Raw genomic sequence first — 25,775 nt, 5'->3', positions numbered from 1 at the left:
CGATTTTTTACCACTCGAGAATTGATGAAAATGATCAATAATCCCTCCAAAAATACCACATTAAGACACCAAGACTTTGAGGAACACCATAGAAAAAGCCATGCTGTGATTTGGTATGAAAAACTTTTGACATTTGGAGATTTCTGCAAGAATTGCATTTTCCGGCGATTAGATGGCGAGCACTTCTGTTGTGTAAACTGCTCAGAAACCTCCTTATTGTCAATCTAGCTAGGAAAGCCATCCTTCCTCTGAATGCTCTAGGTCTCTAGTTTGTGGCTGTAAAGTTTCATGAGGCTGTGATTATCCTAGAGGTCACCACAGGTCATTTTATACAGTGAGGTTTCAAAGAAATGGTCTCACTGCGTTAAAATGTCTACTATGGGGACTAACACATGAACACAGAGCAACGCTGCAGCCTCTTAAAGACAATAAGGTCGGCCGCGTCTCAGAGGGTTATTTCAGCAAATTAAAAACAAACTGAAAAACAAAGCCCACCTCTGGTGTGACGTCTCTCGGGGCGAAGCCGGTGCCTCCGGTGGTTAGGATGAGGTTAAGTTCCTTTTCATCGCACCAATCCACCAGAGTCTCCTGTTCACACAAACACATGATTCATTATGATTACCAAAATGATCATCAACAGATAAAAAGACAGACAGATACAGTATATAAACAGACAGATTGATAGATTACCTTGATTTCGTCGATCTCATCTGGCACTATCTTGTAGGCCGTGATCATACCCCCCAACCTGAGAAAGGAGAGAGACATTAGATTACCGATGCAGTTATTAACGTATTAGATTCCAGACAAGACACTTTGTTGATTCCTGCAAGAAAATCCTCTTATGTCTTGCTACCTTTCTATGGGGAGGTCAAAAGGGTCGGCTAAGGAACTGTGGACTTTGTCAGAAGTCAGAGTTTTCTTTAAAGAGGACGTATCATGCATTTTATGGGGCTATTGTAAGGGTTCTGGAGCTGGCCCTGAGCAAATGTGTTACTTGGTGACATCACCAAGTTACGGAAGAAAAAGCAGGACTTCAAGCAAGGCGTTTCAGGCAGTTCAGGAACAGTGTTTCTGTGGGGGAGAGTAACTCAGTTTGGCGTGGACTATTTGTAACTTTGCAGATCTTTTACATGCACAACAACTATATAACACACTAAAGGAAAGGGAAACAGCACAAAAGCATAATAAGGTCCTCTTTAAAAACCCTTTAGCAGTAGTGGAGAGCTTGAACTCAGGATGACCAGTTGGAGGAAAGTCTCTCTTCTGTCTATATGCACCACCGCCCTGCTGCCAGGTAGTATCCAAGTGGATCAGCAGGTTTAAGTAACAGACGTCACCTCTAGATTTCTCAGAGTAATAAAGCAGAATATATCACTCTAAACAGACCCAGACATGCTCCCCAAAGCTTGTAGATTATTGTGTTTGTCTGACTGAAACAACGCCTGTTCTCTAGTTCCTGGTCTGACAGCAAACACGACTCTATAAGTAACCCAACATCTGTCATTTAAGACAACGCAAGGCCTGTGAAAACACTGATGGAGAGAAAAGAGAACAGAAATAAAGACGAGTGAGGCAGGAAAGAGAGAGAGAGACATAGGAATGTAAGGAAGAGAGAGAGGATGTCCTTGAACATCTCCTCCTGAAAGGGTTTTCCACAGGACGGCCCACTGAAGAGGGAGCTCAGACAAGGACAGAGCTGCTGCTGCTGCTGCTGCTGCTGAGCAGCGATCCACGGCGACCTCCTGTGGCCAGACCGGGTATCACACCCGAAAAAGAACAACCCCAGGCTCAAGGTGAAGGCTCTGCACAGACACCCCTTATGTAACCCTTTTCTTTTTTTAAAGGAGCGCTATTTTTGGGAGACTACTGCATCATGTTCCCCCTCCGCGTCAGCCACTTAAACGACATGATAACCCTCCCCCGGACAAATACCCACCAACATTAAAGCATCCGCTAGTTTCTTTTTCTCCCAGATGCTTTTATCCACTCTCGCTCTCCTCACACTGCACAAAGAGGAAAACGCTGTACCCCGGAAAACATCATTCACCGAATCCATCGGCTCTGCTCGTTTTTTTTTTTTTGTGCAGCGGAGGGGAGACACGCTAAGCAAGACAACACCAAAATACTGCAGCGAGCGTGCACGGAGACGAACTCAGAGGGAAGCTGTCTGTTCTGACAATAGAGGCAGAGGAGTCAGAAAGAATCATTTAAGAAGTAGTTTTTCATGAAACACTGCACAATGCAGGGCTACTCGGAGCATCCACTAACTTGTGCACCCACACACACACACACACACACACTCCCCCCTGCTAACATCGCTGTGATGGCACGAGTGATTTACTTCTCTTGATGTGCTCGGGAGGGACGGTGGTGGTGGTGGTGGTGGTGGGGGTGTTTGGCATCTCTGTATGTGTCTGTGTGTGATTGTGTTCATGCATGTGCATTCGTCCGTTTATGTGTGTGTGTGTGTGTCTGTGTTACACCTCGGGAGAGTAAAGGAGCTGTCAGGACAAATCACCTCCCTCCCTCTCCTGGGGTTTTTATGCCTCTCTGTTTCAGCCCAAATGAAAATATGCTCAACACAAATAACTAGGGTTCCTTCCCACCGTTTCCTAGGCAACCCCTCCTGCCTGGAGCCTCCAGTTTGCTGTGTTGTTCATCGTGAGTGTGTGAGAGTTTGTGTGTGTGTGTGTGTGTGTGTGTGCCAGTGAATGTTTTTTTTTTTTTGTCACTATCGGGGATGCCATTTCTGTGCGAAGGCAGCAATATGCTGTTGTTGACTGGACATTTTTTTGTTGCATGTTCATGAGATATCCTTGAGGTATGAAGTGATTTGTGGATTCATGTGTGCACACACAGTGGTGCATACATGTAGGCTATGTATGTGTGTGTCTAATTCTATATGTATATATGTTTAAATATAGATGTATATATATAGTATTTATGTAACATACTGTATCATTGTAGCTATACTGTAAGTGTTGTGTGTGTTTTCTTCATGTGTATGCATTAGAGCTGTCAAAGTTAACGCGACATCTCGTAATTCGTTTTAACGCCACTGATTTCTTTAAGGCAATAACCTAACTTGCGCTTTTTTAGGTTGTAGTGGGCTCAATTATAAAGCTAGAGTGTGAAGGTTTCTGGACAATATTTATCATTGTTTTGTGTTGTTAATTGATTTCCTGTAATAATTTATTTATTTATCTTTGTATTATTTCCCTTATTTATTTATATTACTTATTTATTTACTCACTTATACTTATACTTATATTTACTGTTCTGTTTAATTTTCTCTTTTATTTATAAATGTATTTATTTTGTATTACATTTGAAATTTATTTATTTATTTTTGCATTTATTTTTTTTATTTATTTTGTATTTATTTTTGCAGGTTCCGTCCTCCATACCTGGGCAGGTGTAATGAAATACATAGCATCTACTCTTCCTGGGGTCCAGATAAACATCACATCATATTGTAAAACAGATATGTAAGATCAATCAGAGCTTTGTGGGTAGAATAAGAATGAAATGTCATTTTACTACACATCTAGCTATGAGGCTACATACATGAAAAAATAGCAGCAGAAAAATGGATGAAATCGTCTCAAGTTGTTGTCGTTGATTTACAGAAATAACTCCAATCAATAACTGCAGCAACGGGTACCTTTGTTGCACGTCATCATGCTCACATACGTGTATATTTGTGCACGTGTGTGAACATGCATGCATATACAGTACGTGCATGTATATGAGTGTGTGCATAAGTGTGCGTTTCAGCATGACTAGCTTTGCAGATGGAGTGCTTGGCTGTATTTGGGTGGGTGTGCTCTGAATTGAGGGAAGCCTATTAGAGGGGAAAGGGCCTGCAACATTTTAATCTCCAACACCCATCTATGTCTCTTTCTACTGCAGGGGGTTACGACATATAAAGCTCTTCCTCAAACTGCAGGCCGGAGGTAGTCGGCCTGGAATAAAGGCTTTCTGCTCGAGGTGTGGACAAATCCTGATGCGGGCGGAGGGAGGGATGAGAAGGGGGGGTGGGGGGGGGAAGAGATGGCAGGGTGTGTGTATGTGTGTGTGTGTGTGTGTGAGGGTGGGGGGGTCGAGAGCATGGCAGTAGTTTTGGCCTGAAAGCCTGGACGCCTCGGCCAAATCTTTCTATGAATAAAAGACGAGCACAGAGAGGAGGATAAAGAGAGAAAGACGGGATGAGAGAGAGAGTGAAAAGAGTGAGAAAAAGGAGTTATAGACCGTCAGGGGCACACTTAACAAGAGAGAGGAGAAGTATGTGTGTACGTGTGCATGTGAGCCAGCTGCAAATCTCTGTGGTTGTGGGACACTTCCAAGATAAGACTCATCTGCCAGGGTGATTTCATTAATAATACAAGCTCTTTGTACAGGGCACTCAATCTCACTCTCTCTTTCTTTCTCTCACACACACACACACACACACACACACACACACACACACACACACACACACTCCGTCCAGGGAGGAGAGGAGTGTCTCGGCCATCTCCACGCTCCCCAGTAGAAGCGTGGAGTCGAGCCCATTACAGCTGAGTTGTTGGTTCGTCCATATGTAGGAAAGCTCTCAAGGGGTCACCTCTCAACATGTTGGCTGATAGAGGGAAGGGTGGAGGAAGAAGAGGAGGAGGAGGAGGAGGAGGAGTGGACTAGCCCACCTCTTCAAACCCCCACCGTGATGAGAGCTCTGAGTGCTCAGCGAGGGGTTCCACTCTCATGACTCCACTCAACAACACGCACGCCAACCGCCGCCTCAGAAACACACACACACACACACACACACACACACACACACACACACACACACACACACACACACACACACACACACACACACACACACACACACACACACACTTTAAAATATTCTGCAGACCACTCCACCCCACAAGCGCTCTATTTATTTACAGAATAAATGTCATCCTGGTTCAGATCCGCCATCGCTGACGGTCCCTCTCCCATTTCATTGTCTTTTTCTAAACCACCCCGGCTACACCACATATCAAACTCATATATTTAAAGGTGCCATATTGTAAAAAGTGAGATTTTCATGTCTTTTTTTATTATAAATCAGGTTTAAGTGCTGGATAAATACTGTGAAAGTATCAAAATGCTCAATCCACGGAGGAATACACACAGCCCGTATTCAGAAACTGTGCCTTTAAATGAGCCGTCAGGATGTCTGTACATTTGTGATGTCACAAATCTGCAAGTAAGGGATAATGTACAGTGAGCCGGTCATTGTTGTGGAATAAACCCCAACAGGCACCCCGACGCAGAGGTCGCTGTCGTCTTATTTTATTCCTTCTTTCGGGTGATTGAACATGTCAATAGATAATAACAACACTATTGGGATTAGCAGGGCCCTACTGACCCACATCTATGAGGCTTATAAGTAAGGGATAATGTACAGCGAGCTGGTCATTGTTGCATCGCCCTTAAGGGGTTTATTTCACAACAACGACCGGCTCGCTGTACATTATCCCGCTTATTACACAGCTACTTACTTAAGAAATCAATAATTTGACACAAAAACGGTCCTCACTAATTTGCTATTTAGTACGCTAAAACACAGATTTTTTAGTATGTCGGAAACCTTAGTATGAAACCAGTAGTACGCAAATTAAATACTATTTCCGGTGAAATATTACAGTATGCAACGCTGGACACAACGACGGCTTAAATATCCCACAATGCAATACAGTAGTAACGACAACGTTCATAATGGACGTTGACGGACAGCTCTGTAACATCAATAACGCTTCAATTTAACTTAAAGTATTAGATTTTACTTTGTTAGGGCATAGTATATATTTTAAATTAATTCAGACTTTGATTCTCACAAATCATCGTTCTGGTCACATGAGGTTGGCACAGGGTTACCATGGTTACGCGTCTCCAACCGGCAAGGAGGCTCTCAGGAAGTGACGACATAAATTACTGCTCAGTGCGTCCGAAAAGACTCGTACTGCTGTTTATGCACACAAAAGTATGTTGAACGATAGTACACATAGTGGGTATGTAGAGCAGAGTATGTGATTTCGGACGCAGCCCCGGTTTATTTTTTCGGTTGCAGGGAAATACAGGAAGTAAACATGGACCCAAGCTGTTGCCAAGCAATGCAATTCTGTTGAAATGCGCTTAAACGGACAGACAGAGGGTAAATACAGGCAAATACAGGCGTATTCAGGCAGACAGTATGAGGAAAATAAAGTTTTTTTGAACATTACATCATGTTCTAAGTACGATCGGAAAAGGAGCCCCTATTGGGACCTTTAAACAACAAAGGTAACATCTGTGGCATAAACAAGCAGAGCTCATCTGTGTGTTTCAGTTACTTGTAATGTAAACTACTGCAGGCAGAGCTTCAGATTCATTGAGACTTTAACTGAGTCAATCACAAATATTCCGATAAGAAAAGTGGATCCAAGTAAAAATACTTATTATGATGCTTATTGGTGCAGTGGATGTTTATGTGTGTGTATGTGTGTGTGTGTGTGTGTGTGTGTGTGTGTGTGTGTTCGTCCCCTGACCGTCTCCTGACTGTGAAATCGAGCCCACTGTCACCCATCTGATTGACTCATGGCTATTCTTAGCCGTGACAATTTGTAAAATTGACAAAGGTTGTTACAACACAAGTCGCTGGAGGGCAGAGACGCAGAGTTGGCTCAACAGCCCCGGGGAGGGAGGGAGTGAGGGAGGGAGTGAGGGAGGGAGGGAGGGAGTGAGGGAGGCTCGCTCTGCCTCCAACACATAAACACACATAACACGCCACAATATATGAATCTAAACAAAAGTACTCGCTCATACCGAAAAAGTAAAGATGCATACAAAAAACTACCCACAAGGACGCCCAGGTGTACACACACACACACACACACACACACACACACATCTAGCCTGCCTCATCTGTGTGTCCTTGAGTCTGGTATCATTAGTTTCACCCCCCTCTGCTACTCTCTCTCTCTCTCTCTCTCTCTCTCTCATATCATTTTTCTCTCCACCTGACACACCTCTGGATGCTCCTGAATGCCAAACTGGGCAGACTGATTGATTGTATGTGCCAATGTGTGTGTGTGTGTGTGATTATAGTTTATGCTATGTGTCCTGCTGTGGCCCCATACTCCCTCCCTCCCTCCCTCCCTCCCTCCTTCCCTCTCTCTCTGCCTGTCTCTGTCTATGCATCTCTGTCACGGCGGCGGTGGCACATTGAGGGCACAGCGTTCCGGCTGGTCAACCTGATGGAGCCGCTGACTCGTGGTATGGCGTGGATTAACATGGCACGGAGGATCTCGGAGGCCAGAGGAGGTCAGCCGGCCCAGAGCCCGCCGTCTGCATCAGCTAGCGTCACCGCGGCACAGCGGAGCGGACGAGGACGCCAACGCCGGCTGCCTGTCTCAATGTCCAGTTCAAATGTTTAACAGCACCCCGTTTAATCCAAGATCAACCCTCTCTGCTAACTGGTACACAACACCTTCATCCAGAGACCTTAAGTCTGCATCCTCTCTGAGCAACACCACCAACCGTCACATTCCTCACAGAGGAGACCTCGTCAACCATCAGTACATCAACAAACTCGACAAACAAAAGAAGTTACCCGCAACTGAACCTTTTATCAACTGTCAACACACATTTCCTCAGTAACATTTTATCCGTCAGGAAATTGCAGAATTGATGATAAATGGAAACAGTAAAAGTCCTCTGTAACTATTATAGTGGTGACATTAAAGTGGAATCCAAAGCCCCTCAGGAAAACCCTGTCATACAAAGTTACGTTCCCATACAACTAAACTGTATTCTCAATTACGTTTCGAGGGAAAAGTATTTTCTGCCAGATTACGGTTGCACTTTTAAACAGTTTTAAACACGTGGTTAACTTTGTAAATTGAAACAAAAATGAACTACAATTAAATTAGATATTCCCTCCAGGCGTTCCTGAGGTATCGCGTTCACAAGAATGGACTGGACGGACGTCTGTTCGTACGGACAGAGGGACAAACTAAAAACATAACGCTGTCGCCAGCGCGGAGGCATAAAAACTACCAATTTGTTAGATTTAGTTAAAAAAAACATCATGGTTTGGCTTAAAATGACTATGTTTGTTACATTATTAAAGTACGGACGTAAATTAAAATTAGTGAACGTTAACTTTTAATTTCATGCGTGACACAAACAGCGGTCTCCTGGTTGAAAGTGGAAAATTCTAAATGCAGTTTCGTTGTATGGGAATGTAAAGGATGCCATGACTTGTATCCAAATATTTAATTATATAAATCCACCTCCTATATTTCTTGTGTCAATTTGTAACTCATGAATCCAAATGAGGATGGATATTAGGACTTTATCATGACTATATATACTGACATGGAGTACAACCAAGTGTTTGATTTTTCACCTCGTGAGTTAAATATTTGCTGCACTCTTGCTAGAAAGAGGATTCTTCTTTTGCAAAACACTTTTACAACAAAAGCTTCTAAAGACTGGTGCTCCTAAATAATCAGGGTGGGTGGTACTGTACATGTACAAAGAGCAGGACTCTGACGCCACTGGGTTAAAGTTCGGTAAGGGGTTAAAAAGTAAACTCATCCTGTCTCGTGCTTCAAGTCAGCGTTGACTTTTTCAATATTTAACCAAGATCAAGTGCTTTGAGTTGCATAAACATAAACATTAAATCAGATAATCATGCTTTAGTTAACACAAGCTGGTTTAATGTATAAAATGTTGTTTAGTACGAATATTTTTTGACTTTGCAGATTAAAAAACGTTCCTTATTCTGTTGATAAAAATGTAATCTGGGTCGCATTATATTTGTCTTGTAAAGTACGCAATGTTGTACATAAGATGTATACTGTATATACAGAGTGGAAAATAAATAGACACAATATGAGTGCAAATAAATCTATACAGAACTATACAGAAGAATACATAATATACTTATAGAGTACATAACTGTGAACAAAACACACACACACACATGCGTTAAAGCGTGTTCGGACAGAAAAAAAACAATACAAAACTACTCTAAATGTTCCCTTAGTGTGTGCATACCGTACTAATAAGCATGGATGGATCCTTAATCACTCTGTGGCGCTCCGTGACTCCGTCTAGCGTGAAGCACATGACATGGCACAGGCCTCCTCACACACTCCCCCTCTGCATCACACACACTTGACACATACACATTACACATCAGCCTGAAAATAAACACACCGTAAAGGACATGACAAGCACGGATCAGTCCAGGGTCCCGTAGCGGGGGAACCGGTGACACTCCAGTGATATTGTGACGGAGGACCTCCAGCGAATCAATGGCTGCACGGAGAACGACTCTAGAGAAGCGTGTCTGAGTCTGCATGTTGGGGGGGAGGGGGTCGCAGTTCACGGTGTTGGAGTCGCAGGATGAAGCGAAAGGCAACGTGTGATACGTGCATTGATATAAAAGACTGAGATAACATTGCTCAGTGACATCAAATCTGACGTAAAACATCACCTCTTTTCTTTTCTGCTGTGGACATTATATGGGCTAAAGTATGACGACTTGCTTCCAACTTTGTGGCAACAGTTTGGGGAGGATCCTTTTACTTTCCTGTTTGAACGTGACAATGTTCACCGCCGTGCACAAAGCGAGCTCCATAAAGACATAGTTTTCAGTTTGGTGTGGAAGAACCTCACTGGCTTTCACAGAGCCCCGACCTCAACCGTATCCAATCCTACCTCTGGGATGAACTGGGACTGTGAGCCAGTTCCTTATCTCCCAACATCAGCGCCCAACCTCACTAATGCTCCAGTGGCTGAATGGGAGCAAATTCCTGCAGCCAGGTTCCTTTCCAGAGGATTACAGTCTGTTATATAGCAGCCTGTTGATGCCCATGGTTTTGTTCAACAATCACACAATGGTGTAATGTCTAGAGTTTCTCCACAAAGAATCACACACAAGCACCACTTTAAATCTTGTGTTTACCAGAGATGTGCTCAAAAGTTTCTTAGAAATAAGTCATTAAGCATGAAAAAAACATAAAAAACAACAGATTGACTAAATAAATCTTAGTCGACTCAGACCAAAATGACAAATTAGTCAACCAATCGACTAAGAGGGGACAGTCCAACCCTTTTCTATCACCTCCACACTCTAAAACAAATTGTAAATTGTTGGCTTTGTTTATAAAAGTGACGTTCATTGTCATGTCTGTGTTTATATGACTTGAGCTGGCAGAAAACCACATAATCATAGAAATAAACCAAATGACACAGTGCTGAAAAGGTGCAAAAACAATGTTTTAAAGGAATACTTCACCCACAAAAATGATCATTTGTATATCAATTTACTCACCCCGTGTTACCTTGAATGCTTGTAGAAAACTTTGGTTTTCTCACATCCCTCCACGGTGAACGGAGAATCAAAAAGACAGAGAAAAGTCTTGATGAATTGAAGTAAATGGTGGCCGCATTTAACAACAGCAAAAACTATATCAAAACACCCGTTTGCAAACTCTCACACTATCAAACTCGTGCAGTGTAATCCAAGTCTCATTTATCCAGTCGTGTGCTCACTACTTCCCAAACACATGCATCTTTGCTAAATCCTTCCTATTTAAAGGAACAGTGTGTAGCTTTTGAGAGGATCTATTGGCAGAAATGGAATATAATATTAATAACTATGTTTTCTTCAGTGTATAATCACCTGATAATAAGAATTGTGTTTTCGTTAGCTTAGAATGAGCCGTTTCTATCTGCATAGGGAGCGGGTCCTCTTCACGGAGCCGGCCGCCGTGTTTCTACATTCGCCAAGAACGGACAAACCAAACACTGGCTGTAGTTCTACACGCTTGGCACACGGGAGAATGGTTGCAATGTGCAATCTCACCGCTAGATGCCGCCAAATCCTACACACTGCACCTTTAAAACGCTTCTGCACAAACAAGTCTCATGCTTGCGCAGGCGCGCCGCTCGTCCAAGGTTTTAGCGAAGATGCATGTGTTTAGGAAGTAGTGAGCATACGACTGGATGAATAAGACTTGGATTATACTGCAGAACGAGTCGTGTGAGAGTTAGTAAACGGATGATTTAGTTTTGCTGTTGTTAGACGCAGCCGCCATTTACTTCAATTCATCAAGACTTTTCTCTGTTGTTTAATTCTGTGTGGGGGTATGCGAGAACTCAAGGTGACACGGGGTGAGTAATTGATTTACAGATGGTCGTTTTGTGGGTGAAATATTCCTTTAATGCACATCTAGCACAAGGAGATTATTTTCAGGTTTGTTACACGTAAAGTTCAGCTGTGATGGAGATTATTGTTTTCCTGTCTGTCTTCTACGTGCTCTTTTGTCACTGATCACATCCCTGTTAATGGAAACAAGAGTGTTGATTTCACCTCCTTTAGCTTCTTTGAACAAACAATGACTTCCTCCAGCTACTGAGAGTCATCCTTAAACAGAAGAGTGCTGCAGCTCTTTTGTTGTTGCCATGCATGCTGGGAATTTCTCCTCCATAGGGCGACACCGAGCCCCGACATGTTGTGTCGGAGAGATATTTTTAGTTTTGCAAAAAAACAGACGGCTTACACACACACACACACACACACACACACACACACACGCAGAGTTTTCAGTGTCGTGGATTTAAGGTTAGTTAAAGGATTTAACTCTGGAGTAAACGATTGTGTGCATGAAGGTGTTTTCTTTCATCATTTCTGTAGGTTGTCATGATAAGTAATAAATACTCACAGGGAGGGATCATGGATGAGATCTTTGAGGTTGACGCCACTGCGGTCCTCTGCAAGGTTCCGAAAACAGCTGTCGCTCACTGGATAGACGAAGAGAGAGAGAGACAGACACACAAACTGATAAGCAATCTAAGTAGAAATGCACGAAGGGCTTTAGCACAAACTGCTATCATTACATCACCGGCATCGTCCAAACGGAAAATGATTCTTTCTCATAAATGTGAGTAATTACAAGGGAAAATGTATCACGCTAATGTTTTTTCCTCATGCCAACACACTTACTCACTTTGCAAGACCAAGAATTACTATTTTTCTAAACTGTGTCATGGTTGGCCACGTGTGATTACTCAGGGTGGGAGACTGAACTGTTCTTTAGATGAAGAAAACGTCGAAACACACCAAAGTGATCTTTCTTTGATCAGATGATGAAAACTAGATGAACAACATCCAAGAAGCTCCGATCGCTCACATCTCTGAATAAGTCTGTGCTTCATTCTTACATTTTGATCCACATTTCATACCTGTGAAAAAAAAAACTGGACATACAGTAGAGTAGGGATGTGTATTGGCAAGAATCCGGCGATACGATACGTATCATGATACACGGGTTACGATTTAATATAAAGCGATATATTGCGATTTTTTCAAGTCTAATTTTAGGAAAACTGTCATAGTATAAAGAACACACCACCATATGTATAAAATCTGAGTTAAAAAAAGGAAAGCCATCCATCCTCTGAATGCTCTAGGTCTCTAGTTTGTGGCTGTAACTTTTCATGAGGCTGTGATTATCCTAGAGGTCACCACAGGTCATTTTATACAGTGAGGTCAAGTTTCAATAAAACGGTTTCACTACAATGAAATGTCTCCTATGGGGACTAACATCATCACACATGAATACAGTTGGGCTCATTGGATCCACAAGAGTCTCAGCTTTAAAGTGATACTCAATTTATGTAATTCAAGACTGTTTAGGGACCCCAGTATGCAGAAATATTCAAATATACCATTTTAGAACACGCGAAAATAACACATTTGTACTGCATGCAAAAAAATGCATGTGATTATCATAAAGTGGGCGTGACTGTAAATGGGAGACTCGTGGGTACCCATAGAACCCATTTCATTCACATATCTAGAGGTCAGAGGTCAAGGGACCCCTTTGAAAATGGCCATGCCAGTTTTTCCTCGCCAAAATTTTGTGTAAGTTTGGAGCGTTATTTAGCCTCCTTCGCCCTAAAGTACGGGGCTCGTCCATTGTGTCTAAATTAGGGAGGATAGGACGCTTTCATTTGTTGCAGCACCGCTTGTCAGTTTTGACTGTAATAAGGCAGGTGTACCTGTATAGAAAAATTATAGAGCTGTTCCGAATACCATTTTTTGGGCTTCGAAGCTTCTGTGAGAAATATTCGAAGGCATTCGAAGCTTCGGGACAACGCCGATGCACTACTACTGTACACACACACACACACACACCTCTACACATAATAATAATGAACTATTCCTTATTTCATGGGCAACTTTGGGATTTATATTTTATTATTACATACTTGTATATAAAAAAACAAAAAACTAAGCATTCAAGTACTGATTTGGAGGTTGATTACCACGACAACGGTCGAAGCGTCGAAGCGTTTGGGTCAGCCCTAAAAAAGTATGTCTGGTGTAGCTGCTACAACGTCTTCTGCGTCAAATATGGCCACTATGTAAATGAAGCAAACGCCGACACCACCTTCACCCCGCACACTTTTTGATCACACCGAGCCTACGTGAAGCCACACCTTCACCGTCTCCAACCTCTCGGCGCGGCAGCACCCTCGACTGCAGAGCAGGTGCGAGCCACATGAGTCATCACGGTGATCACAGACGGATAGAGTGACGGATGGAGCGAGACAGGGAGACATGGGGAGAGGAGAAAATGGGTAAAAAAAAAAAAGAAAGATAACAAAGTGAGAGGAGACGGAAAGAGACAGACGAGGAGGATGAAGAGAGGGACAAGGTGTTTCGTGATCTGACGGGGCCAAACGTGAACGGACACGCTCGCGTCTTAAAATAGATGCAAAGCGAAGCACCGGAGGGGGGGCGACAACGGTGGTTGTGGTGGTGGTGGTGGTGGTGGTGGTGGTGGTGGTGGTGCAGTGGATTTAATCCAAAAAAAACTTGTTGTAGACAAGACTGGAAATGTCATGATGTTACTCCAATGAAGTGCCATGATCCATGAACGAGAGGAGGGGCGGAGGGATGGGGTGAGCGGACGGGTGAAGCAAGAGTGGTGTAAAAAAAAAATGGAAGGAAAGGATGTAGGGGATGATGGTGGAGGGAAAAAGGAGAGATTGAGGGGATGAAAAGGATTTCTTTTTTTTTGATGAGGAGAAAAAGCCGCGGCGACGGGGCAGCAGCACAGTGGAGACGGAGGTAAACAGAGGGTGCAGGACGTTGCTCTGGGCTCTGGCAAATAAATGGGAGAGTGCTGACATTTGCACACCGAGCCAGCTCAGAAAGAGAGAAAGAGAGGGAGAAACAAGAGAGACAGAAAGACTGCGGGAGGGGAGGAGGAGGAGGAGGAAGAGGAGGAGGAGGGGAGATGTAGCGAGAGAAAAAAAAAAGGTTGGAGGGAGGAGAGAAAAAGGGGAGCAAGCACATGGAATACACACCACCCTGGCTTTAGAGGGGCACTGCTGCAGAAGTGCATGTGTGTGTTTGTGTGTGTGAAGAGGGAACTTCCTTCAAGACTGCAGTATTCCTTACACACACACACGCACACACACACGCACACATACAGCCCTCCTCAGTCTTTCTCTCCCAGCTACCCCTTGATCTAAAAATAGCCGTTCCACTCTCCTACAAGAGGCAGCAACCATTCTGAACCAATCAACACGCTCTGTCAAAGGCATCGGTACCCACCACCCCTCCATATGTGTGTGTGTGTGTGTGCACATGTGTGCAAAAAGGGGGAACTCCTGAGCGAAGGTAATAAAACTGCCCCTCCCTGATGCACCGCTTAGTAGAAATGGTGGGAAGGCGATCCCTTCTGCAAAACAATAGCAGGGAAAAGAATCAAGAGAGCGAGAGAGAGAGAGAGAGAGAGAGGGGAGGAAAAAGGGGGGAAAGAAGGAGTGAGAGTGGAAGAGAGGGGGATCTGGCTGCAGTTGAAACAGGCTTCAAAGGAATATTAATGTGATCCTGTGCAAGAGCTGAAGACAGGGGAAGAGGGGAGGGAGGACGGAGGAAGAGGAGGAGGGAAAAGGTGCGCTAGGATTCATGACGTTTGCTCCCTCCCACCTGCAGAGCTCCGCCCATGCACCTTTCTCTCCAGGTAAACCCGCATCGCCTGCCCCCCAAACGTCTCCGGTGTCCGTCCTAAAACCCGCATTGTAGGAAGAAACTTCATCATCACAGCAGACGTCCACTTAGCTTCGCTTCCTACCCTTCCGAGAGTAACACCACTCTAGTCCGAGGTCGCGGCCAAGGCGAAGACGCAATGCAGTGACCTCGTCCCACCCCAGCAGGCGCTATTCCCTGTGGTTCATACAGCTACACAGCGAGCTAAAGGTCAATGCTTCTACATGGCTGGACAACCACTAGAAGACAGACAGCTACTGTAAGGTCAGACAGATAGTTGTCACATCTGAGACTGGTTACCAGTAGATCATCCTGTTATTCTGGGGTCAAACATTTAAAGAGAAGCAGAAGCTCATATCTCAGCGATGCAATTTAGATTCAAGCCACTGCAATCGATTTTCATACCTGACATTCATGATATTGAGTGCAACCAAAAGACTGCACTAGAAGCAGCACATTTTTGCACTCAAGAGGCCTTCTTTTGTTTCTGGGGAGTTTATTTCTCTTTTTGTCTATTTGTTTTAGGGCTGTCAATCGATTAAATTATTTAATCGCGATTATCCACAAATGAATCGCACATTTTTTATCTGTTCTTATCAACATGGGAGTGGACAAATATGCTGCTTTATGCAAATGTATTTATATATTTATTATTATAAATCAATTAACAACACAAAACAATGACAGATATTGTCCACAAACCCTCACAGGTACTGCATTTAGCATAAAACAATATGCTCAAATCATAACATGGCAAACTGCAGCCCAACAGACAACAACAGCTGTCAGTGTGTCAGTGTGCTGACTTGACTATGATTTGCCCCAAACTGCATGTGATTATCATAAAGTGGGCATGTCTGTAAAGAGGAGACTCGTGGGTACCCATAGAACCCATTTACATTCACATATCTGGAGGTCAGAGGTCAAGGGACCCCTTTGAAAATGCTCAGGACAGTTTTTCCTCGCCAAAATTTAGCCAGTATTAAACTAGTTTTATATGACGCCAGTATTTTCACTCTAGCTTTAAAACTGATCTCGCTACAATCTAAAAATCGTAGGTTGCGTTAATGCGTTAAAGAAATTAGTTGCGTTTAAACGCATTATTATCACGTTAACTTTGACGGTCCTAATTTTTACATTAGCTTTTATTTGTGTGTGCTAATCATAGTAATAAGATGTGGTTGAAAAACTTTGGAGACAGGCAGTGATTTGATTGTTTTGGTTAAACATTCAAGGTCAAGAATGAACACGTTCAGAATAATAATAATCTTGAATAGGACAGCACAATTTGACTGAAAAATATCTAATTGCAATTATTTTGACTGACATTGCAATTCCGATATGAATTTGAGATATTACAGGTAATGATATTTTTTACATCATTATTCACATTTTCATTGAAAAACATATTAAAATGATTATGGTTTTATTTTTGCAAACAAACAAAGATGTTTTCTTAAGTCTGTAGAATATGATGTGTAGGCCAGGACATCTCTGCAGAACTACAATATTTAATTTAAAATGTTTTTTGACACACATTTCGCCTTTAACAAATATTACGCCTCCTGCGATTTGAAAATTGCAGTAGGCCATATTGTGATTTCGATAAAAGTTTGAATAATTGTGCAGCTCTAATCGTGAACTTTCCAAAAATAATTCTACAAAGCACCTTTCTATAAAATAAAAAAACATAAAATGATAATTATAAAGGTCAAATAAAGAAAAAATTAAGAGAAACTGGGATTTTGAGGACTGACTCTACATGCTTGAGCTGAAGTATGTCTTAAAACCACACTGTATTTATCCATACGGGCATCTCTGCGTAATCATTTTTTTCAATTTGATATCTACTTTCTGGTGCCTATGTCTGTATTGACTGCTACCATCTCATGTTTGCCCCCACCTGTGAGTGTGTGAGTGTGTGAGTGGATGTCCCCAGGCTACAGCAGTGGGAGGAGAGCAGGAGGCCCGGTGCTTCAGAAGCATTACGACGCTCACACACATGGGATCTAGACGTACACACACCCAAACACAAACACTCTACGTACGCTCTTAAAAGGGTTAATCGTTGAGCCACAGCTGAGCAGGAGAGATCGGGTCACAGGGGACGACATCAAGAGACCAAAGACAACTGATCAGGGAGGAAGAAATGTCAATATAGAGTGAAAATGAATGGAAAACACAGGAGGACATATTGCTTAGAGGAGAATAGATGAATGGGAAAAGTGTATATAGCATCTTTCCCTATACTGGCTCTTCTGGAGGTAATACAGTATAAAACCAATGAGAATGTCTGCAGAATACAATAAACAAGAACATTTACTGATAAAGTACAAGTTCCTCGAACAATTTCCAATTTATACAACTTATATACAGAATATACTACTCCACTACATCTCAAAGGTAATACTGTCTGACAGCTTTAGTTACTTTGAAGATTACAATTTTTCATATTTTTCAAAATAAGTGATTTCTGAATTTAAATTTTTCTGATAAGCTGATGGATGAAATGTTCTTTATGGATTCAGAAAATAGCATATTGTAATTCAAGTGTTCTGAGTGATAACTAGACTTCTTCACCTCCTCATGGATCTGTTTTCAGGCTTTAAAAAATCTAGCCCGTGACGGGAGACTTTGACCAATCACAGGTCATTTCAGAGAGAGAGAGCGTTCCTATTGGCTGTGCTCCGGTCATGTGGTGTTCCCTGATCTCAACATGGCTACTGGGTCACAAACTTTCTCATTTTACAGCTAAACCGTGCACTACAAGATGATTCAGAAAACATTTGAGGAGAGAAATAGGCATTAACATAATATTGATTCATATTTGATCAGCGCTGCCTAGTTTGACCGTTTGGTCGGAGTTCAGAGTGATTGACAGCCGGCTCTCATAGACGGCAGCTGGACAGCAGACCTCAGATCAGCTCTTACTGCTTGCTTTCCACACAGAGGAACATGTTTTTTTTCAGGTTACCTGTTTCATGTACTGTCAGGACGACCGTTTTATAAAAATAACTTTATTTAATCACATTTGCTCCAATCTCGCCTACTGAAGCTTTAAGATGAATAAACAATTTAAAAAGTCTCTTGGATCAGCTGGAAACATAGAGTATTGTCACAAAGCTGAAAACAGCTGAGAAATGTGGTTCTCGCAGGACAGCGACGCTACAAACACATGATGATCTTATAGGATGTGATGCATTGCTGTATATTAAACTACCCAACAGTATATAAAGTATTTAAAATGAACACAACCTTAAAATGCAACACATTAATGCACCAGTAATATTAATCCAAAAACAACATATATCATAACAGTAACACACTGAGAGGGACCATTTTTCTGCAGAATGAATGCTTTTGCTTTTCATACTTTAACTTCATTTTGCTGTAATGTAAGGTTTTAGATGCAGGACGTGTACTTGTAGTGGAGTATTTGCATAGTGTCGTATTACTACTTTTACGTAAGTACATGATCTGAATACTTCTTCCACCACTGGAAACAACCAGTGTGACATAATTTTGTGGCAATGGCTCTTATCTAATTTCCAACTACAAAGTATGTTGTTGTCAAGAAGTGGGACTTTAGCATCAGGATGAAGTTCACCCACTTCATTTAGTAAAGTTACAGGAATGAAAGAAACTAGACTACAAGTAGCTAGGTCAGCTAGGAGGCTAGCCCTTTGTGTGATACAGGTTGATGTCAGAGTAACTCTACCTCACCTATTTGACTTGTAACGCCATGAGACTTCAAACTTTCAGGAGTAGTAGAGAGTGAAAGTTGTAAAAAAAAAAAAGAGGAAATAATTAGGCTAAACAAAACTATCATAATAAACAGCTATATTACAGACAGAGCTAACAGAGTTTACCTGAGGGGGGAACCGGAGGATGGGTGCTACACTTCCGCAACAAAGCCGTCACTGGGACGGCGGTATCAGCTGTAAACGCCGTATGAGAGTAGCGCTGAGTGGTGGCCGTGAGCTCGTCAGTGGTGCACGCTCACATGCACTAAAAGGCACGAACGGCCGGACCAGCTATGTCTACAAAGCACAGAGAAGCTCGGAATACAACACACACACAGAGGGGAGAGACATTTCAAAGATCTTCCAGGAGTTGTTTTACCACCATTCACTGCTGTTAGTAGCTCCTCCTCTGTGCATTGCATTATGGGACATTACCAGCACACTTTTTTGACACGCATACTGACTTTTTTGAGCATACTTAATTTAGTCACTTCCCAGTCGAAACACATTATGTAGTATTAGGACACAGCTACAGTCAGTACAGTCAGTTACCATGCAGGCTAGGGTGCTGTCCATCTGTAATACAGTAGCTTAGCTAGCATGCCATTTGCTAGCCACTAGCAGAGAGGATTCATAAACTGCTACCATGTTCCACTCCATCATTTCCAGCACATAAAGCAGTCAGCACTCATTATCTCTCTGGCATCCCACACTAATGGGGTTTTCCCTTATAGCAGGTCTCCTCCCACACATCCAACACACAACTCACATGCACTGTGTTGTATGCATTTCTACACTTATATATATATACAAATGTTACACCACAACATCAGTCTCATACACTTTTTTCCAGGTACATGAGAACACCTATATATACACACAGCCTTGGACACCTGGCCATGGATCAGCAGTTTTACACAACATGGGCTACAAATCACAGAGCAAGACAGAGCGCCTAAAGTTGCTTGTGCCAAAGTTTGCTTCCAGCCCAATTATGACAGAGCTTATCCATCATTACGGCTCTATAGGCCACCCTGCTGCTCTTAAAAGAATAATACAGTAATCTGGTGGATATGATGTCAAGTTTTAGTAAAAGAAATGAATGTCCAATGGACCAATCCTGAGTCAACCCTTAGTTACTGTTGCTAGGTCGGACAATGCCTAAAAGAAACATACTTCAACATACTTCGGGGCGGCACGCAGCAGCAGAGCTTTGCATCGCTGCTCTGTTGGTCCCCGCTGGGAGCCAACACTGACACCACGCTGCTGCTGGAGGCCGTATTGCTGGGCCCACTGGAGGGAAGGGAGGCACGAGAGAACCAGAGCCAGGACCGCACGGGGCAGACTGTCAGTCAGACCGTGCTGCAGTAAAATGAAGAAGGTTTCTAAAGGGACTCTGGTGCTTGGAAACACTACCGCTTTTGTCCACAGCGCAATCAACACACGTTTAACACGAAATTAAAGTTCCTCATAGTAACTGTGACTACATACAATGTACTGTCAAGGTTAATGCAATATTAACGCATATTATCGCATAGCCGGCTCAGTTCTAAAGCTACAGTGAAGATACTGGCATCATATGGAACTAGAAAACCTGATGAATCCATCGGTACCATTGGAAACCACGTCATACTAGTTTGTTGATAAGGAGGTTTAATAACGCTCCAAATGTGTGCTAAATTTTAGCGAATAAAAACTGTCATGGTCATTTTCAAAGGGGTCCCTTGACCTCTGACCTCAAGATATGTGAATGTAAATGGGTTCTATGGGTACCCATGAGTCTCCCCTTTACAGACATGCCCACTTTATGATGATCACATGCAGTTTTGTGCAAGACATAGTGAAGTCAGCACACTGACACACTGACAGCTGTTGTTGCCTGTTGGGCTGCAGTTTACCATGTTATGATTTGAGCATATTTCTTTATGCTAAGTGCAGTACCTGTGAGGGTTTCTGGACAATATCTGTCATTGTTTTGTGTTGGTAATTGATTTCCAATAATAAATATATAAATACATTTGCATAAAGCAGCATATTGTTCACTCCCATGTTGATAAGAGTATTACATACTTGATAAATCTCCCTTTAAGGTACATTTTGAACCGATTAAAAAATGCGAAAGTCATTTTGTCCAAAAGAAATGCTGAATACATTTACATATGTGCAGGGAAAAATGTGCAAATCCACAAGTGGAGGGATCGCAGCGCATCTCCTTCTTCGTCTGAACAGCCCACTTGGCATCTCTATTGTTCTTTATCCGCTAACAGCAGTGCCAATGGCCCTCCAGCCCCGGAGAAGCTACTACGGGAGGTCAAACACTGGATTGGGCTGACATCTACTGGTGGGAGGGACGACACCTCTGCACACCAATGAGCCTCCACCAAAGTGATATCACTGCCTCCTGTCTGCTGTTTTACTGGCTTGTTCTGTGTCAAATGGAAACACTGGGCCCGCGGCCTCAGATTAAATGGGCTTAATGATGAATAGAGGTATGGACCCGCCTCCAGATTGTAATGGGGTGGGGTAGACATCTGACTGGGGGGCTTTCAGTATGACAACCCCCTCCTAGCCAGAAGAGGAGAGGAGAGGAACAGCGGTGCACAAATACCAGCGTCTTCATTCCATGGCAGGGTAAATTTCCAAATTAATAAAGGCTTCACGGTGCTGGGTAAAATATAGTAACAGCAATAACAGCAGATAACCTAATCTAATATAAGCCCACTGTATCTTAGCAACCTTGTTAATTCTGAGAGGAGCAGTGGGGTAAGCAGCAGAAGCACAGCATCCATCATCAAAGACACACCCAGCAGCAACGCACACACCAATTACTCACAAACTCTCAAACCCACGACAACCACGCACATGCACATGCTATCTTACCATTAGCCGCTATCTCAATCACACTGTGATGCAGATGAGCGCATACACATGTGCAGGGCTGCACGCTCGGGCACATACACACAGATCCTCGGGCTTACTGTAAGCAGCCGGGAGAATGGAGGGGGTGTGGAGCGGAACAATGGGATCCTAATCGTCGGGCTGCATTTCAAAGCCTCTCCCCTCTACAACACTGTTTCTAGATAAGATTTGAAAATGATATTTATATCCGCGGGGAAAGGAGCCAACCAGCAGCTTGATTTTCATTTATTTGAAGTCAGATCTAAATTGGGGTGGAGTTACATAATGCAAGGAGTGCGACACTCCACCTGCTACTGCCGAGCCAGCCGTTGAAGAACACTACGGCCCCAAAAAAAACCGGCACCGGGGCCCACGCTAATACTGCAGCTAATAATTACTCCATCGGCTTAATAGCCGGCGCTCGCTACTCCAAAGGAGCCCGGCTCATCCGTGTGGGTACAGCAGTGGGCCGATCCGCATCTCAAATCCAAACCTACTCCAGCGTAGCCAGGCCAAAATCCGGCAAACCACGCTGAGCCAAGGACAAAACAACACACAGCACAACGTGGCCCAGTCCCCCCACGCACCAGATGTGCAGGGAAAGAAAGACAGAGAGGGAGAGACAGCTCTGTTCTTCACAGCTGTGTCCCAGGCAGGCAGGGAGGCAGGCAGGGAGGCAGGCAGGGAGGCAGGGAGGGAGGCAGGGAGGGCCCATCCCATCCCTGGCCCCGGATCCCCAAACTCTCTCCCACTCGCCGTCTCCCCGGAGAGGAGAGGCAGCGAGTGAAGGAGGAGGAGGAAGAGGATGGACATTTGGTGTTGAGGGAGGATGAGCAGGAGCCTCACCCTGACAGGATTAAGAGAGCAATTCATACTGGATGAGAGGAGGGGGAACAGAGAGGAGAGGAGAGGAGACAGCGGTGGGAATACTCCCAAAGCAAAGAGAGGGAGGCCAGAGAAAGAGAGAGGTAAAATGGGAAGATGGGGAAATGACTGGTAGGGGGGGAGGCTACAGGGGAATGAGAGGAGGGGAGACGGAGGAGATGAGAATGCAGGCCAGAGAGAGGTCAACTGAGTGCTGCGGAGCCCCTCCCTCTTCATCGCCATACAGATATACTTTCACCATCCAGGCTCTTAGCTGTTCACAGTGCAGACTGTTTGATTATGGCAGAAATCATAATCACGATTATTTTGGTCAATATTGGGATCACGATTATTTAACACGATTACTCGTTGACTTTGGAAACATCATGCATTTAGAAAGAAAAAGTTGTAGTCTACATTTTTAAGTTAAATGCATCAATCTGGTGCACTTTGAGGGCTTCTTTGAAGAACTTCGTGCTCTGTTTAACAATTTAATCAAAAACATATTGGTTTATATAGATATTAGGGATGTCAAAATTAACGCGTTAACGCAAATTTGTTTTAGCGCCACTAATTACTTTAAAGCATTAACTTATCTTGCAATTTTTTAGGTTGCAGTGAGCTCAGTTTTAAAGCATTTTTTTCAGTTTTAGAGTGAAGATACGGGCAAGATGATGGCAAAATTAAGAGACTAGATCTACGAAGAACTTTGTGCTCTTGTAAACAACTTAATCATGAACACATTAGTTGTATAGATATGAATGGTGATGACACGGCAAAAAAAAAAAAAGCCACACCCACAAAGCATGGTAAACGAGACGAGGTCCGCGTTCCACGATTGGTCTTGCCGACAAAAATCGCTGCAGTGAGGACGGTCCGCCCCGGGAGAAGGGAGCTCCATCCCTCCCCTGCAGGGAGAGAGGGCACAGCGAGGACTAAGTGGCGAGGTCCGGGCGAGGGTTGCTGTAAAGCGCCACCTTCACACCGGGCCTTTCCAAGGCAACCTAGAGCCAGTCGTGGCGCCCCACAACGCAGGAAATACAGCCGCCGAGGGGAGAGTTCCCACGAGGGGGTCCTCCCACACTGAGCTGCTGCAAAGGAAAGAAGTGCACTGGATTTATAACACAAGACAAAACGAGAGCGTCATTGCGATTCGGAACGCAGCACAATGTGGATCATCTTGTTTTCATAATCGTTCAAAAAATCATAATTTAAATTTGATTAATTGCACAGTGATATTGCAGACACACATCACGGGTCACCAATGGACATATAGATAAAATAAAAATATAAGACAGAGACATTAAGACCCAATTTGCACCTGATATTAACAAGCAATCTGTATCTTGATATGTTATCTGGATAACAGTATCTGATCAGGAGCCTCAGCAGTATTAATAAGTGTTATCTTTATCTCAGCTCTGCCCACCCTGCGATTGATTAGATAGGTGGAGTTGGCTCTAAGTCACACACCCACAAGTACAGGCTTTAATAGGCCTCTGGATCCATATGTATGGGAGGGAGTGTGCATGTGACTAGTGCTGAAATGATTAGTCAATTAATCAGTTAGTCAATTGACAACAATGCACAATAATTGATTGATCATTTAAGTCAATTAACAAGAAAAAAAATTTCACAGGCGGTCCCTGCTCCACTGAGAGCAACGCTGTCTTTTTCAGGACACATTCACACGTAAACACTACCCAGTACAACCACCGACTCGTCTTTTTGACCAGTGCCCTTGAGCAAGGCCACCCACATACGTGCTTTTCTCTGTTTTACATTATTGATAATTGAATATCTTCGGGTTTTGGTCTGTTGGTTGGACAAGACAAGCAATTTAAGACATCACCTCCAGTTCCAGGAACTAGTTTTGACATTTTATAGACTGATGATTCATTGATTAACCTCTTCCATTCCTCGAGGGTGCCGGCGCCCTCAGTCGACCTTTATCCAGAGGCTGCAGCAGGCTCACTTTTAGAGCTAGAGTGAAGGTACTGGTATCATATGAAACAAGAAAACCTAATCCATTGGTACCAACCATGTCAATATTTTTGCATACTGGGGTCCTTAACCAGTCTTGGAATTACATAAATTGGGTATCACTGTAAAGCTGAGACTCTTGTGGATCCAATGAGCCTAACTGTATTCATGTGTGATGATGTTAGTCCCCATAGTAACCATTTCATTGTAGTGAGACCATTTTTGAAAATTTGACCTCACTGTATAAAATGACCTGTGGTGACCTCTAGGATAATCACAGCCTCATGAAACTTTACAGCCACAAACTAGAGACCTAGAGCATTCAGAGGATGGATGGCTTTCCTAGCTAGATTAACAATAAGAGGGTTTCTGAGCAGTTTACACAACAGAAGTGCTCGCCATCCAATCGCAGAAAAAATGCAACTCTTGCAGAAATCACAAAGATTGTAGAAGGTTTTTGACACTGAATCACAGCGTGGCTTTTTCTATGGTGTTCCTCAAGGTCTTGGTGTCTTAATGTGGTATTATGGAGGGATTATTGATCATTTTTATCAATTCTCAAATGGTAAAAAATAATTACATTTAGCACCGAATCTGTGTATCAACCCCAAGAATTGCTGCAACAACTTATGAGACATAATAGAGCATTGGGATGGACATGATGTACTTCTATCATAATGTTCTAAGCTCTTATATACACTTCCACAAATTAATCTTCAGGTTCCCAGCTTTCAGATGATGTACACCACTTCTATGTGACATCTACTGTTGATCTGCTATCTCCCCCTAAAGACCCCCTGTACCCCCCTAAAGAAGATGGGTTTATGAAAACGAGGGGTGGAGTGGAAAAGGTTAATCAAAAAATGAGTTGACAGAATCGTGAATTCAATCATTAATTGCAGCCGTAAGTCGTAGAAATAGGAAGAAAGATTGTGCTGACTGTGTTCACCCTAGCTCCTTGCAGAGGCGTGCTCCCGCTGTCATCTGGAATAAATAAAACATGAGAGGCCGAACCTCAACACCAGCATACTTAGTCAGCAACCAATAACACACCTCCATCACAAAACACGCCCACAATCACCAACTATTAGAGCAAAAAACCCTAATGTTTTTACTCTGGATATGAACTTAACTTCTCCATCATGATGCAGCACATGTCCTGTTTTACGTCATCCACCCGACTCAGCCCACTC

The 25,775-nt window shown here is 43.2% G+C and overlaps 1 protein-coding gene across 11 annotated transcripts in view; it reads right to left on the bottom strand.

Annotated features, from left to right (window-relative positions):
* Nucleotides 1-25,775, bottom strand: part of gphnb (gephyrin b) — a 117,354-nt gene that overhangs the window by 65,186 nt on the left and 26,393 nt on the right. For 8 of the 11 annotated variants that reach the window (XM_074615259.1, XM_074615252.1, XM_074615256.1 and 5 more), the window contains 4 exons: nucleotides 11,754-11,832; nucleotides 10,361-10,408; nucleotides 691-748; nucleotides 496-588 (listed from right to left, as the gene is read on the bottom strand). In XM_074615259.1, the coding sequence (XP_074471360.1) occupies nucleotides 496-588; nucleotides 691-748; nucleotides 10,361-10,408; nucleotides 11,754-11,832 (278 nt within the window). The remainder of the gene's footprint in view (nucleotides 1-495; nucleotides 589-690; nucleotides 749-10,360; nucleotides 10,409-11,753; nucleotides 11,833-25,775) is intronic. The other 3 variants (XM_074615254.1, XM_074615255.1, XM_074615262.1) reach the window with 1 other exon arrangement.

This window comes from Sebastes fasciatus, chromosome 18 (genome assembly GCF_043250625.1).
Source record: "Sebastes fasciatus isolate fSebFas1 chromosome 18, fSebFas1.pri, whole genome shotgun sequence".
Taxonomy (NCBI): domain Eukaryota; kingdom Metazoa; phylum Chordata; class Actinopteri; order Perciformes; family Sebastidae; genus Sebastes; species Sebastes fasciatus.
Note: the sequence above shows the minus strand (reverse complement) of the source record. Positions and strands in the feature narration are given on the sequence as shown.